This window comes from Cnephaeus nilssonii (assembly GCF_951640355.1).
Source record: "Cnephaeus nilssonii genome assembly, chromosome: 22".
Lineage (NCBI taxonomy): Eukaryota > Metazoa > Chordata > Mammalia > Chiroptera > Vespertilionidae > Cnephaeus > Cnephaeus nilssonii.
Genome location: NC_137093.1, coordinates 9,813,323 through 9,830,187, shown reverse-complemented (window position 1 = coordinate 9,830,187; position 16,865 = coordinate 9,813,323). Strand labels below are relative to the sequence as shown.

Genomic DNA, 16,865 nt, shown 5'->3' with positions numbered 1-16,865 from the left:
CATAAAATATATAAAAGAGGATACACAAAGAGCCCTATAGAAAAGCAAGTGATTAATTCAGTAAGTTATATGCTTTCTAAAATCATTTTAAAATGTCCTATAAATGTTATATGCTTTCTAAAATCATTTATAAATGTCCTATAAACCGAGAATGTTAAAAAGGAGAGGCAGGGAACTAAAGACCTAAAATTTAGTATAACACAAAATTATGGGCAAAAATTAGTCACAAGTAATTTCACCCAAGAAGTCTAGCAAACTCCTTTCTTCTATCCTATTTCTCTATTCTCAGGGTCTCTCTGAGTTTTAACAACAGTCCCTGCCTCCACAGCACTATGCTTATTAGAGAAAGGAGATTTGAGAAGTAAAACAGATACAGAACGAAGACTAATTAAAAAGCAGAAACAAACTAGTAAAAGTCAAATGTGAAAAAGGACAAAAACAAGATTAGACAATTACTGAAAAAGCAAATGAAATGAGGAATAGTAAATGATATGAATAAAAATGGCTAAAAAAGCATAAACTAAAACTATAAAAAGAATTATTAAGGAAGTTAAAGATTAATTTCTTCCTTATAGTTCATGAGAATGCTAGCACTAGAACACTGAGGAATGAATGCCAATCTAATTGTGAACAATTTCATACAGGATCCAGTTATATCCTTGGGGACAAGCATAAACTTTCACTTAAAAACACCCAGGCCAACTACCAATTTACAGGAAATTTGAGGACAAAGGGACATATTAAATGACACCACAAGGATACAATCGGCAAAATCCAGACTGTGGAAAACCTTTCAACAAATAAATTGCAAGGGGGAAAAAAGATACTAAGGGGAATCAATATTTTAAAAGAAATTTAAAAGACATAGCAATAAATTACAGTATATGAACTTTGCTTGAATCCTGATTCAAATAAACATATGTAAAAACAAGTATGACTTTTTGAGAGGATTAAAAAGTTGAACACTGACTAGATATTTAATAATATTAAAAGATTACTGTTAAATTTTTAGATGTGATCATGGTATCGTGCTTATTTTTTTAAGAGTTCTTATTATTTTAGAGATACATACTAAAATATTTATGGAAAAAATAATACCTAAGAATTTGCTTTAAAACAATCAGGAGGGTACAGCATAGATGAAACAGGGATGGCTACAGGTGATAATTATTGAAACGAGGTGATGAGAACATGAGGGTTCATTATATTAACCTTCCTATTTTTGTATCTATTTAAACTTTTTCATAAACACACACACACACACACACACACACACACACACACACACACAAAGATGGATGTTAGTGCAAACTCCTGATTTTGAATTCAAATGTAGCCAATCACAATAGTCATAAAGTATGTGCAGCCCAAAGGACCATTCATAAATAGTTCCAATAGGAAAATAAAGGCAATGAATTCATATGAATGGAGAAAAAAACACTGTGACATGGCCCTAAAGATAAACTGAAAAATGCTGATTTCCTATTTGGTATACACTGAAAGCTTTTTATTTCCATTTCTAGATCTGGGATGAAAGTGAATTGTGATAAGTATTGTCTGTAGAATTCAACTGTTTGACGGCTGTGTGTATGAAAACTTGTTTAATTTCCATTATCAAGTAATGTGCTGACAAGACTCAATAAGATAAATACTTTCCATAACAGGTACTCACCAGCACTGCATTCCTGGGCTACTAGGTTAAGAACTTCAACAGCTGCTGGGCACTGTTGTATGAATTCTTCACAAAATAAGCTGTCTTCTAAAAGCTGGGCCATGACCAGGCATGCTCTTAATGTTAAAAGATTTACAATATTTCAAAGTCATCAATGTTCATTCTCTAAAAAGTCAACTGTGAAAAACATTTCAATCAATTTTGTCCCCTAATTTACAAGGTTCAAACTCCCCCTTCCTCTTGCATTTTTTCTGAGCTGGATTGGTTTGGAAATACATAAGTAATTTATCTTTTCCCACATGGTAACTGCTGACACTGCACGGACAATCAGAAAAGGAAAAGATGGTTTTCACCTCCATTAAATGGAGACACAAAGTGCCAGGTGAGAAATTAGAGCTGTCTCCAAAAAGCATTCCCTAAACTGCACTGCATGGGCACCCTTAGTGTTCTGGGAACAAGAGGAATCCAAACGCTTGGAATATCTGTATTTTTCTGATTCTCACCTGAATCAAAGTACATATGAAAGCTTTCTGAGAAGTCTCATTACCAAAAGCGAAACTTGTTTCTGTTGCTTAATGGTAAATAGATGTATTTGCAGGAAAAGACTGCTTTTCTTTCCAACACCAACTCTTGAACACATTCCCTCGCTTTCTCATTATCAGTCTGGACAATGATGAACTAGATATGAACTAAGGTAGACTTGTACCATTTAAAAAAGGCAAAGTGACAGGAATTCCTGTCAGAGAACAAAGTTCTTTTACCAAAGCAAATCAGTGAAGCCTTCATTCCACATATCACATTTTGATTATTTTTTATTTTTTCAAGGGAACGGCTAAACTTTATTTCAAAGTGCAGAGATGGGACCCGCCAAGCCTGGAGTGCAGGAGCTCACCGAGGACCTTGCCTCTGCAGCCTACACCACCTTGGCATGTTAGGGGATCTTTGGAGGGTGCTCACCTTGTTCTTATTTCAGCCAGGAGCCGAACAACTGCCATCACAGGAGCTGACCCATCTCCTGTTGCAGGAAGTGAGGTATGAATAGAGAGACTTCCCTCCTGAGGAAGCAACATGGACTGGACTGCCTGTACTACCTTCTCAGTAATGGACAGTTTATGAAGAGGCAATGCCTGATGGTGGTGGTGGGGGGGGCATGGCAAAAAGTTAAATTCAAGTAGTTAGTTTATAAGAAATGAGGGTGTTATTATCTGGAGTTAATTCTCAAAATATCAGTTAAAAAAATAAAATCACCATACAGAAAATTACAAACTAGACCAAAACAATAAAAAATATAACACAATGAAATATTTCTAATCAAAGAATTGAATTTTGGCATCAAGTTAACAAATTGCACACAAATGTGACTATTAAATAATTATCCCCAATATATAAATACACATCGCGAGTAAAACTCAAGATAATCAAGTATTTGCAATTCTGTACTGTGCACATTATTCATTATAGTACGGTTACCATTTGCAGTGATATTTTATAATGCATTTAAAAATCACCTTACCTCTGATCTTGGAACACAAAGTCTAGACAATGGAATAGTCAGTGTGTCTGATGCTTGCGAAGTCTTTCTACAGTCTATGGGTGGGAATCTGACTGTAGCTATACCTTCCTGTTCATTGATAGAAGCCACTACTCCGATGCTTCCTGATATTCCTCTTCCTAAAACCTAGAGACACAGATGGATCAGCACCACCTACCAGCTCCGATAGTGGAAGTAACTCTACATGTGACAAGTGGGAAGAGTAAATTCACAGCTGTCATTAGGGCATTAAAGTAACAGTTGATTATAATGCTGATATCATATAATATTAGCAGTTTATTATCATACTAAGTCCTGAACATGAGTTAAAATAATAGGCCCTAAAATCTTATGTCAAGGTGGTCACAGTATGATTTAATCTCAATTAAATCTCAAAATTTCAATTGTAAAATACTGCCAATACTAAAGACACCACAGGACATAAGTATTACAGTATCACAGTTAACAACATACAATAATGTTCTAATATTCAGTGTGCAACACAGTGTGAATTAGAATGCATTTCTCAGATTCCTTATTTAGCTTGAAGGACCAAGGATTTTATCCAACAGGTGGACAACATTTGTCTGTATAGATGGTCAATTAATCAATGGATGCTTATAGGCAGAGCAAAACAATGACATGGGGAAACAGTGGCTAGTTACCTGAACCTCGGACCCTATCTTGATTGTCTCTTTGAAGCCTCCAAGTGCACATAGTGCGGCGACGGCCTGGCGGGCGATTCTCTGAAGTTTGGCGAGTTTTCTACCACTACTGCTTCCATTTTCCAGAATGCTTTCTGCATATTTCCCCAACTGTGGAATGTACATCAGTGCACGAGACAGAACCTAAATATGAGAAGCAGTCCATGTAGGAGGAGCTGGAGCTTCGGTCTTTTTGATACTAAGGGTGATGAAGTGTCTACAACAGTGACTGGGTTTCATGTACTGAAGTAACTGTGGGTATGGGAGGCATGAAATAACTATTAGGTAAGACCCCTGACATTCCTGCCATCTTTGCCTTAGGTAGGTGGACAGAACTGAAAATACACAACCTCAAAATATGGCAGAAACAAACATTGTATTAATTAATAAAACTCCTAAAATAAAGCAAAAATTTATCTGAAGGAAAACCGTCAGAGCATACTGCCTACATCTCACACCCAACTACCTTTAGGACATGGTACATAGCGTCACTTGAAGAATGACTATGGGAAAGGGGAAGTGATCACAGAGCTCTAGCTACATTGGTAATGATGCGTTACTGACAGCGTACTCAGGGAGTGTAAATCACACAGAGGCCACCGTAAGACTTAGCAAGTACCTTCACAAATGCAATAAACAAGACTGCACGATTTCCTAATGTCGGCACCACTCAAACACAAGCAAGAAGGAGAATCAAGGGGTGCCATTCTTTCCCTGAGAATTCTGTCCTGTCTTCTCCAAGATTAGAACTGGTGAACAGAATTGAAACTACTAAATCAAAACAAATTTGAGGGGGAAAACAGGGAACAAGTATAATTGGCCAATATGGGAAATCTTGCTTTTCTAAAAATGTCCCTTGCTAGGAATAAATAAAAAAGAACCCTTGTTTCCTTCCTCGGTTCAGCAGCAACACCGCACTAACCTTTTCTGCTGTTGTGGTCCATATCTGAGCGGCATTTGATTCAGGGGCCATTAGCAAGCTGTGCAGCAGGGCGATCACTTCCGCAGCCATGCTGTTTGCCACATGCCCACTGATGAAGGGTCGGACGGGGTCGGTCCTGCAAGTGCCAACAGGGAACACTGTCAGTGCCCAGTGCCATGGTTAAGAATGTCAAGAAGTGGCTTTTAGTGTTGGCGTCAGAATTCACTGACTGAGAAGAAGAAAGTTATCATTAGGAAGAAATCTTTTTTGTAACTAAGACTCAATGAACCTCCAATTTTGATTGTGCACTGCTCACAAGCATGGAACACCTGGCAAATGCATTCACCCACTCCTCTCCCAGAAAGAAGCTTATGTGTACAGCAGGGATGGTGGGAAGGATTGTTTAGAAGAAGTAAAGGCAGCAAGGCCAGAGTTCACTAACACTCAAAACTGTAGCTGGTGTTTGTGGTTGTGGCCTTTCTCAGAACAACAAGCCTCTGAAAAAAATAAATGTGCCCTGGCTGGTAAGGCTCAGTTGGTCGAGCATCATCCTGTGCACCGAAAGGTCACCGGTTCAATTCCCGGTCAGGGCACATACCCAAGTTTTGGGTTCAACTCCAGGTTAGGGTGAGTATGGGAGGCAGCCGATAGATGTTTCTCTCTCTCCCCTCCTCTCTCTAAAATAAGTAAAAACACATTAAAATAACAACAACAGCCGAAGCCAGTTTGGCTCAGTGGATAGAGCGTCGGCCTGCGGACTCAAGGGTCCCGGGTTCGATTCCGGTCAAGGGCATGTAACTTGGTTGCGGGCACATCCCCAGTAGGGGTTGTGCAAGAGGCAGCTGATCAATGTTACTCTCTCATCGATGTTTCTAACTCTCTATCCCTCTCTCTTCCTCTCTGTAAAAAATCAATAAAATATATTAAAAAAAACAAAACAACAACAACAAGCCTCTGGTTATAGGTGTCCTCTCAGCCAGGAGTGCCTCCCTGTTTGTCCATCACAACCTCAGGTGGGTATTTTAAGCCCCCAGTCCCCATTTCCAGCAGGTCAATGGGTGATATAAAATTAAAACCCTAAAAACAAACCCACCACAAAGTAAATGTGAAAAGTGAGTGGACAGGCTCGACCCTATGAAAGGACTTACCTCGCAAGCTCTGAGTTCCTCTCTCGGCAAATGGAGGTCTGGGCAGTTTTCTTTTTGTCACCTGTGGACAGTCCACTCACAGTCTCTGGGTTGACCGACTCCACAGGTGGCCCAACACTGACGATGAGGCCTGACTGTGCCCATTTGGTTGCTTTTCGGAGAGCAGCTGCGGCCTCTTCTGTGACCACCTCGCAGCAGCCACCCTGCAGGGCATGGAAGACGCTCTTGAGATCCATGTCACTCCTCTCATTACTAAACTCTGTGAAATCTGTGTGCCCAACTACCAAACCAACCCAGACTCGTTTTCAAAACTTTACATATTAACATATTATTTAGAGGAAGGGAAATTCCCCAAAACATCCTGTGTCCTCACCTAGAGAGAGAAAACTATTAGTCTTCTAGATGTTTTCCATGCACATTCTCACTTACATTATCATGGATCACTCTACATGCAGTTTTACCATTTATTTCTATCAGTTATCAAAATATCATGAATATATACCTATCCTATCTAATAAAAGAGTAATATGCAGATTGACCATCACTCCAACACATAAGATGGCTGCCCCCATGTGGATACAAGATGGCCACCATAAGATGGCCAGCAGGGGAGGGCAGTTGGGAGGGACCAGGCCTGCAGGGAAGGGCAGTTAGGGGGGACCAGGCCTGCAGGGGAGGGCAGTTAGGGGCAAACAGGCTGACAGGGGAGCAGTTAGGCATCCATCAGGCTGGCAGGGGAGTGGTTAGGGGGTGATCAGGCTGGCAGGCAGAAACGGTTAGGGGCAATCAGGAAGGCAGGCAGGTGAGCAGTTGGGAGCCAGCAGTCCTGGATTGTGAGAGGGATGTCCGACTGCCTGAGGGATCGGGCCTAAACGGGCAGTCAGACATCCCTCGAGGGGTCCCAGATTGGAGAGGGTGCAGGCTGGGCTGAAGGACACTCCCCCCGTGCACGAATTTTGTGCACTGGGCCTCTAGTATTGGTATAAAGAGTTATCTGACTCTTTTAGAGAGTTGTACAGTATTTTATCATATGATTATAACAATTTTTAAAATTTTTATAATTTAAAGCAGTGGTTGTCAACCAGTGGTCCACGGTTAGGGCTATACCTCAATTATCTCAATCAGTGGTCGCCAACCTTTCAGACCTCATGGACCATCAGTGGTCCATGGACCACTGGTTGACAACCACTGCTTTAAATTATTTTTTAATATATATTTTATTGATTTTTTTACAGAGAGGAAGGGAGAGGGATACAGAGTTAGAAACATCGATGAGAGAGAAACATCGATCAGCTGCCTCCTGCACACTCGCCACTGGGGATGTGCCCGCAACCAAGGTACGTGCCCTTGACCAGAATCGAACTTGGGACCCTTCAGTCCGCAGGCTGACGCTCTATCCACTGAGCCAAACCGGTTAGGGCCTCTTTTACATTTTAACATTAATGACAAATTGGTTTTGACTACTTCTCTTGAAAATGGCCTCAGTTAAGCCACTGACTTCAATTTCTCATCCTGCCTCTTTGTGGGAACTTAAATTAAAAAAAAAAGTCTTATGAAAACCTGAAGCACAGCAAACGTGCTTCAATTGTGGGCCTTGTTGGAGCAGGTGTCTGCATATTAGGGTTACCTTGGTCATGTCTCGATCCATTTTCACAACTTTCTCCATGTTGGCACCAGTACCAAGTCGGAAGGGCCGTCCTTCTGAGCTACTGAAAAGGGGAGGGGAGAGAGGCACCAACATTACCGGCTCAGTCAAAGGTGGGGCTGCATACTGTGGGGCCATCCCGCAACAGGGTCAGGCCACCATTACAGGTTTTTAAAATGTACCGTTAAGACTCAATTTTTCCAAAAGGAAATGATCTTATATTGCTTAATTATAGACTTGAAGGAATTAAAACAACAGTTGTTTTTAGAGTTTAAGGATAATTAAATACCTATGTGAAAATGATGTACAGAGTAAAGGGTTGAATGAAATTGAGAGTCTAAACCTGCAGACTGAGTACACAGGAGACACTCAGTAAGTGATCTGAATCCCCAAGTGAGGGGAATTTTAACAACAGCATGAATTCAATGCCTTGATGTGAATGAATGGATCTCCCTTTTTAATAATTCAGCTTCCTCTGCCACCAAACTTATACTATGACGTTTTGCAATTCTCAAGATGTTTCTTACAGAGATTTCTTCATAAGCACTGATCTGCCCTGAACCTGCTTAGTTTATGCCAGCAGCCCATTAGTGTTTTCAGTTGCCATGATGGCGGACAAGGAACCCAATTATGAAGATGAAACTGTCACCAAATCATGTAGAGCAGGTGTTTATGACTCTTCCACCTGAGACATAAACACCTGTTCTACAGGCCCTTGTGCTCTATGGCAGGCCTTCCGATGTCCAGGATCCCACTAACAGGGCCCCAAAGGCTTGTGGTCATTGGACAATAATGACATATTTCTACTTCTTTGAGCAATCATACCATTCATCCTTCAATGAATAAAACCTCAAAATAGTTTATCTTACATCTCCACCCCACAGTCAATGGCATCTTCAAATTTACTGATGGCTGAAGGATGCCAATAACACTGTTTGCATTATTCCTTCTCAAAGCCCAAGTCACACAGTAAATTCTCCATCGAATACAAACAATTCATTGTCAACAGGGCTTTTGCTCTGTTGGGTTTGGAGACATAACTGAGCTGTGGTCAGTTGTGAATAGAGACCCTGCGTCTGCCTTTCAGCTCAGCCTGTTTTTCCATGGGCAACGACAGGGATGACAGTAGCAGTGATTACGTCTTAGAATTGCTAAGAGGGCTGAGACAGTTAGCATACGTAAGGGGCTTACTCAGCACAGGGCCTGCGACATGGTTAGTGCTTGATGACATGTAGCTATTAAGTCACTGTTACCTTAGTAATGGCTGGAGAACTTCATGGGATGACTGGTCCTCCCGCTTATGGATAAAGATAGAGAGCTTGCCATCCACTGCTTCACTCTCTTCTCCAGGATCTTTATCTCCTTTTAAGGAATTCTTGGGACTGGTTTTTGTCAATGTGGTGTCAGGTTCAGAAGCGGTTGGAGAAAGAACTGTCTGACATCCTTTAAGCAAACAGAAAAATTGCAAAGTTGTTTGTGCAGTGAGAACACTGGTTTTGGAATCTCTCTTCCTCCCTCTCTCCCCATGCCCCTTCTCCCTTCTTCATCTCTTTTATCACAAAGCACAGCTGCCACTGTGGACAAGTGAAAGCTCGTGTGAGTGTCCACAATGGCAGTGCCAATTTTCCCGTCCCAAAGCTGCTCACCTGGGACCACGTAATCTGCCAGCTTTGCTAAGAGCAACGAGGCAATCTTGGATGCGGGGTCGCTGGGATCCTCCTGCTCACTGTTTAGGGAGGGAACAGAGTAGCTCCATGGTGGGAGCTCCACGTTCCCACAGTCTTCTACGCTCATTAGTGGGAGTGCCGCCCGGCACAGCTGAAGGATGATAAGGACCAGCTTCGGAGATGGGCGTTGGTCAAGCAGCAGGGAGAGGAGTTTGGACACACAAGCTGGCTGGCTTAGGATGGCTTTACCTATGTGACTCCTGAAAAAGAAGGAAGAAAAGGTACATGATGCTGGGAATGTTAATCTATAGAAATTCAGAAGCAAGAGGTCCCTACCTGAGATTAAACCAACGGATCACTTCAGATTTCATGAGGAAGACCTGGATTTGGAACTGTGCTTTGATGGTGGAGAATTGAGGGTTTTTTTTGTGATTATCTGATGAAAGCTCAGAATTCACCAATAATACTTAAAAAGAAAGATTTTTTAATATTTCCTGATTCCTGATGCTCAGTCACTTACATGAGATCATCCTGTAGTTCAGCATGACTCACAGAGCACCCAGACTTAGAAACCCAACGTCGGAGCCTCACAGTTCATCTTTCAGGCCTTTTAGGAGTACCCGAGACACGAGGCATCATGCAGTGCTGGGCAGGCCTCACCAGACTGCGATCAGCCACAGCTGTCACGAAGGAGCAAGCTTCGAGCCCAGCAGGAGCCACACAACAAGCAGCCTGTGCGGACAAGCTCTCGTGGGCCTCATGGCTCAACATGATGGTCCTAAACTCCCACAGAAATCTTCTTTTAAAGACACAGCATGAGGCCCTGGCTGGGTAGCTAAGTTCGTTAGAGCATTGTCTCAATATGCCAAGGTTCCAGGTTCAACTCCCAGTCAGGGCACATACAAGAATTAACCACTGAATGCATAAATAAGTGGAACAATAAATCAATGTTTCTCTCTCTCTCAAAGTCAATAAATAAAATTTAAAAAGACACAGCATGAGAAAGTGAGTTAATGATAGGTCCTGACTGATTATTCCTTAATCTTGTTATAAAGAGGGTAAGGATTTTTGGTAATTGAATGTAAATGCATAGACTTGAAAGGCAAGCAGATGTTACCAGCAAAGTATTGAAGCAAACTATACTATTTTATGATGTGGATATTCACCTGAATAATCCTCACATTTTGGAATGAAATACTATTTTTCAATGACTTTATTCTCTACTATTTTTGAGGCAGGAGTATGTCAGAACAGCCTAGTAATTTACATGGTTCAAAAGATAAGGCCAACCAAAGGAACCCCAATCATTCAAGAGGCAAGCAGCCTGCTCCCAGGGCTCAGCAGTCCTGCCATACCTCGAGAGATCATTGAGGAGACTGAGGACATCCTGGAGAGCATCGTTCCCTGCAGCCTGGTTACCACAGCACTCAGTCGCTCGGGCAAGATGGTTAGTAAGAAGGCTGGACACCTGACGGGCCAGACCTGAGTGCACAGCCTCTGTGGAGCCGCCTTCAGAGTTAAAGAGAGAAAAAGCCTGGTGAAACCCCAAGAAGCCATGGCGAGCCTGCATGTTCGCAAGTCCTCTCCCTTGGCCTCCTGTTAAAGCCCTCCCCTCTTGCCCAGTTTTTTCTTAACTTGCTCAGTATTTCATTAGCTATCCAATTAGCATCTCCTCATTAGATAACATCTGCATATAAAAAGGTAATAGCAACTTGAAAAATGATTCAATGTTGAGAAAAGACACTATTCTTAATTAAAACTGAATATAATTAATCCATAAAAAACCATAATAAAACAGACTGTGATTGGCAGGGAAGAATCACCATTTTACTGCAATGAAAACATTAATTTTAACCTACACCCTACCTCTTCTCAAAAATAAAAGAGTTTTTTGGAGCTCCATTTTCACTGTAGTATCAGAGCCTCCCCCGCCCCCGCTCCCAAGCATCCTACCTAATAAAAGGCTAATATGCAAATCGACTGAACGGTCGCTATGATGCGCACTGACTACCAGGGGGCAGACGCTCAACACAGGAGCTGCCCCATGGTGGTCAGTGCGCTCCCACAGGAGGAGCTCCGCTCAGCCAGAAGCCGGGCTCATGGCTAGAGAGTGCAGTGGCAGTGGCGGGAGCCTCTCCCGCCTCCGCGGCAGCGCTACTGATGTCTGACTGATGGCTTAGGCCCGTGGGGAGCCCCGAAGGGCTCCCAGACTGCGAGAGGGCGCAGGCCAGGCTGAGGGAACCCCCTTCATGCACCGGGCCTCTAGTCTCTTATAAAAGCCACATAAATTTTTTGTCTTTTCCTGAACTTCCCATGATTTCCTGGATCCCGGTGCCTATGTGCACTGTTTATTCTGCTTGGAAGTCTTCATTATCCCTTCAAGGGTTACTGACATGTCACCTTCTTTGGTAAGCTCTGCCTGATCCCTAGCACAGCTGGTCTATAGAAACCTCTATGACCCTACATCACTTTGTATTCACCTTGATTATGGCATTGACCACCCTGTAATTATAAGTTCACTGGTCAACTTCCCCCACTAGACTGTATCTTTTTTTAAAATTGATTTTAGAGAGAGAGGAAGGGAGGGAGAGGAATCCTGCTTCTTACCTTCTTCTTTTTCCCATTCAACACAGCGGTTGGCAAGCACCTGGAAGGCTGCCCAGGCCATGGTGGCCACCTTCTGTTTCTTGGTTTGTTTCTCACTGGAACTGGACTCGGTCTGACTGCTCAGGCTACACAGCCGATCCATGAGCTGAACGAGGCCACTGCGCACCAGGCACTTCTCTTCACTCCTGGGCCAGGTGGAAAGGGTTATACATAACAAACATAACTGACCATCCCTCAAGAATCTCTCACTTAAGACTCAGGTTATCAAAGGGACAAAAAACATGTCGGTATAGGTCTTTGTTTACCACTTAGAATACTCCACTGTATAACTGAACACAGAAATGTTTTTATAGAATGAGGATTTCCTTCATTAATAAGGAACTTCAAGTTCTGGTTTGCTCATACAGAACAGCAAAGTTAAAAACTGATGGCATCAACTCAAGGTTGCTATAACAGAAAAAAAATTTGTTTTTATCATAAGGGGATTCAAAGAATGACTTCATGAGTGCCTTACATCTTCAAACTATTAACTGAGTGACTAAGAAAGGAAGATGTGCACATGCAAAAAATTTTTTGACAACTAAGGACCTTTTTCTTTTCATCAAACCTCTCCATTCTCGCAATGTAATATAATCTCTAATGGCCACATTTGATCATGTAGGAACTCAACAATAAGGAATTTACATAGTAACGTCAGGCGTCAGGAGGCAAGCTCATTTAATCAGAATGATATCATTGGATAATCAAAGCCAAAAAAAATCAATTTAAAAAAAAATATATCTTATTCATTTTTTACAGAGAGGAAGGGAGAGGGATAGAGTGTTAGAAACATCGATGAGAGAGAAACATCGATCAGCTGCCTCCTACACACCTCCTACTGGGGATGTGCCCAAAACCAAGGTACATGCCCTTGACTGGAATCGAACCAGGGACCTTTCAGTCCGCAGGCCGACACTCTATCTACTGAGCCAAACCGGTCAGAGCAAAATTCAATTTTTTAAATTAAAAATATTTTTATTTAATTAACTACAATGTGGTATAACTTATATACAATAAAAAGCATTTCCTTGCTTACCTGGTGTAAGGTATGGTACACAAGAGTCCAATGCTATTTGCACATGCAATAGGGTAACGAGCACACAAAGACACGACAGAGGTCATGGTCTCGCCAAAGGCTTCCTGGACCTGCTCAACCATCCCACCACAGGTTAGTTCTTCAATTCTAGGAAACAAAACCAAAACTCAGTCAAGAACAGTGGTAGTGAACATGAGGGCAAGAGATTTCCTCTGAGAAACCTGAGTGTCTAATGAATTTAGAACTGAAGGGATCTTGGAGATCACTGGTGTTTCCCTAACTGCAGGACCACAGGAGACTGTTGGGCAGGATTTCTAAGTGTGCCTCCAAGACAATGCCACACACTCAAGAAAAGTACAAGGAATCCTAGGTTAGGTAAAGTTAAGCAGGCTTCCCACTGCAGGACTTCTCGGAGCCTTATAAAGTTAAAGTCCATAGTCTGTCTAAGAGCAAGAAATGGTACCCCAAATTTCCCAAATGTACTTAATAATGAAAATTACTTATTTGAGACACACCTACAGTGTCCCACGCAGCAATGAATGCTGTAAATGTAATTGTACTAATGAGAAAGCCAAGGCTCAGATCAGCTAAGTGTCCTTTTCAAGTTCACACTCTATTAGCAGAGAAGGACAATCTAGATGACTGAAGTAAGACTTTCCCAGTGTAAAAACACAACTTGGACTAGATTCTATAGCAATTGCTATTAGTTTAGAACTGGAACTATCTAGATTTACCAATAAAGATATGCAATGTAATATTGTTTATAATAGCAAAAATAAATCCTAAGGTTTAAAAATAGGGAGTTGGCTTAATAAAGGTTCAGCAACATGATACAGTGCTATACAACCATTAATAACATTATAGGAGATGAGATCTATGGTTAGAATAAAGACAGAATACACTAAAATGTTAAGTTTTGTTTTAAGATACTGATTTACAGGTGATTTTACACTTCGGGATTTTTTGCAGTTTTTCAAATGTCTGACATGTGACATTAGTAATTGAGGGAAATATTATGGAGAAATTATTCTGGAAGTAAGTTGTGGTATTGTTAGTGTTACTCACTAAGCTTTCTGGGCACCCCTGTGGTTGGGTGGGCATGTGACTAGTCTGGTCAATGACCAGAGCTCTGACAAGGGGACCGACGGCTTTTGAGATGGTGGTCTCCTCTCAGTCCTGGGCTCCTTGTGATTACCATGAGCCAAGATGGACCTGTGATGGACATGAGCAAGAACTAAAATTTTGCTTAAACCACCGAGATTTTGGAGTTGTTTGCTTCTGAAGAATAACAGCCTCCCCTGATGGACAGAAATTTCTTAAGATATTCACATGAGCTCCTGGTTAACACATTTTCCTCCAGCCACTGCCCTCCCTCGTTGGCCAGAATTCCCCAGAGAGTTGCCAGGAGGCACAGGCAGCCTCCAGCAGTCCCAGCCCAGGACTGGGAGAGAAAGGCCTTTTCTATTTCTCTCTGAAGATCTTTGAAGCACAGTGGGAAACTAGTAATGCAAAATTCCTCAAAAATCAGTTACAAAACCTTCTTCTAAGTTAGTATCTACAATTATGTTTTTAGAAATTAATACAGTAAATAAGCATAAAAGTATACAAAAATACAACTATAAGGATGTTGATTAAAGCACTATTGTTAATGCAAAAACAAACAAAACAGAAAAAAGGAAGAACGAACAGAAGGGAGGGAGGAAGGGGAAGAGAGAGAAGGAAGAATGAACCGATGTGCCCATCAGCAGGGGATGAGTTAAATAATATAAAATTTAGACATCCATACAATGGAGGTCCATGAAGTTCTTAGAAACTGTAAAGCAGATCCATATGTAGTGACATGAAAAGATAGATCCAAGATATACAAAGCAAAACAACTCAGATTACAGTAAGGCATGTATTGTACAATAGGTATTAAGTTTAAAAAAACCCACACACATACACACTTATGTGTACAAAGAGAATTAAACAGCTATTTATGTATGTGTACTTGATTCAACAAGCTGTTAATGAACAGTGGAATTTAAGAGGAAAAGTTGAGTAAAGAGACTTATTTTCTGTATATGCTGAATGTTTACAAAATCATGAACTACTTTTATAAAAATAAAAATATAATATTTTAGGAGGAAACATAAGCAAAACCACAGTCTATGATTTGGCCCCAAGAATAATCTTTGGAAGGGTTTTGCCCATTCCAGACAGGACAGTATAAACCAACAGAAACAACTGACCTGGGTCCTCCCTGAAGAACCATTGTCACTGGACCCACAAGATGCGTCACTCCCCCAACTCGCACAGCTGCAGTCAACAGTTCGCGCATGTGTACCAGGGCCTGCTTTCGAGTGTTTCCCCGCCTCCACCGTGTCTGTGCAGCCAAAAGGAAGCTGCTGCTGGACACCTGAAATGCATGAGAAGGAAGTACACCTGATTCAGGCTAACTGTCACAGGCCCTCTGTGCTTTTCAGTGTTATTTATCTATGGTCGGCAACATGTGACATACAGCTTGGTCAGGATTGGTGCCGATGAAAGCAAACAGCTGCCCCAGCAGGACACTGTAGGTGGGCTTGTCCCTGCTGTCCTCGATGGCCAATGACTGCAGAAGCGTGAAGGAGCTGCTCCGGTGGCTGGTCACATGGCGCCGCCTACGGAAAAGAAAACCGTTGGCTCAGAAAAACAAGAGACCCTCAGGGAGTGTGGTTTTTTATTGAAAAGCATTCAACTGCGTGTGGGAATCCAACCTTGGCCATTAGCCATTTACCTCTGATTTGCTCTAGTAAATTCCAAATCTTCATTACCAATCATTTCCAGGTCAGAAGGAGCCGACATGCTACGAAGAAAAACAGGCTGCCGCACAGCATGAGATATCACCTTTGTTTCAGAAGCTGATTTACAAGCTGGAACAGAGAGGAATAAAAGGGTTCACATATCTGCTATCCCATTTGTAAGGATAGCAGTAACCTGGAACTACCAAATAGCTTTGCTTTCTATGAGACTTAAACCACCAAACCAGCAAGCAAAGCACAGCTAATATTTTTAGGCCAATTTTTAAAACCTAGATATTAGGTTAAAAATAATCTTAGCTTGGAAAACTAAAATCTTTTCACCAAAAGATTCACATCACCAAATTGGGTTTCCAAAGAAAGACTCAAAAATTCATTTAATTTCATTGACTATCAATGTCCACTTTAATATAGCATTTTAAAAAACAAGAGAGAATAAAGTGATTTCTGGGAACAAAAATTTATTTATTCAAGTAAATCCTTTTTATCGCCCAGAGGTGGCTTTTGTTCCCCTTTAATCCTGGATTTGTTTAACTAACTTACTACCATTTTGCGACACCTCTGTTTTGATCACAGTAAGAGTAAATATCACACTTGAGCTAGAATCTGACCAGCCCCTTCCTATAAGAGATACTCCTTAACCCTATCCAGGAAAATAGCTGCTTTATAAAGGAACAGTTTAAGGTAAGAGCCTCTTGGGAAGCATCCCCCGCCTTAGTGAGTCATTGTCTTTCTATGGGAACTTTAAGTAAGCAGGGCTAACGGGGCCAGGAACGTGACGTAGCGGACCACCCTGGCATGCAATCTCGCCGCACACTTGGCACATTTCCCCTGATGTTCTCAGGGAGCGGTAGCCTATGGGGAGGGTCAGAAACCTGGGAGTCAGCCTAGACTTCTCTCCCAAGTGAGAGGAGCCCTAGGCAATCAGCTGATTACAAACTGCTGAATAGTGTCCATCAGGTAATGGGCTGGAATACATGGAGTTTTTCATTTAAGAATATGTTTACTCAACTTGTTTTTTCAGAAGAATTAACATTTGTTATTTTGGACTATGCCCAAAGTTGTAATCCCGCTTAAGTAAGAAGACTCATTAATGTCCCTGAGAAACACGTTT

At 41.7% G+C, this 16,865-nt stretch overlaps 1 protein-coding gene across 5 annotated transcripts in view; it reads right to left on the bottom strand.

Annotated features, from left to right (window-relative positions):
* Positions 1-16,865, bottom strand: part of HECTD4 (HECT domain E3 ubiquitin protein ligase 4) — a 153,112-nt gene that overhangs the window by 47,535 nt on the left and 88,712 nt on the right. For all 5 annotated transcript variants that reach the window (XM_079762554.1, XM_079762556.1, XM_079762555.1 and 2 more), the window contains exons 30-44: positions 15,730-15,865; positions 15,472-15,613; positions 15,203-15,369; positions 12,972-13,118; positions 11,897-12,081; positions 10,645-10,798; positions 9,269-9,549; positions 8,876-9,065; positions 7,605-7,686; positions 5,978-6,180; positions 4,830-4,965; positions 3,869-4,051; positions 3,186-3,350; positions 2,630-2,799; positions 1,673-1,788 (exon numbers count right to left, since the gene is read on the bottom strand). In XM_079762554.1, the coding sequence (XP_079618680.1) occupies positions 1,673-1,788; positions 2,630-2,799; positions 3,186-3,350; positions 3,869-4,051; positions 4,830-4,965; positions 5,978-6,180; positions 7,605-7,686; positions 8,876-9,065; positions 9,269-9,549; positions 10,645-10,798; positions 11,897-12,081; positions 12,972-13,118; positions 15,203-15,369; positions 15,472-15,613; positions 15,730-15,865 (2,457 nt within the window). The remainder of the gene's footprint in view (positions 1-1,672; positions 1,789-2,629; positions 2,800-3,185; positions 3,351-3,868; positions 4,052-4,829; positions 4,966-5,977; positions 6,181-7,604; positions 7,687-8,875; positions 9,066-9,268; positions 9,550-10,644; positions 10,799-11,896; positions 12,082-12,971; positions 13,119-15,202; positions 15,370-15,471; positions 15,614-15,729; positions 15,866-16,865) is intronic.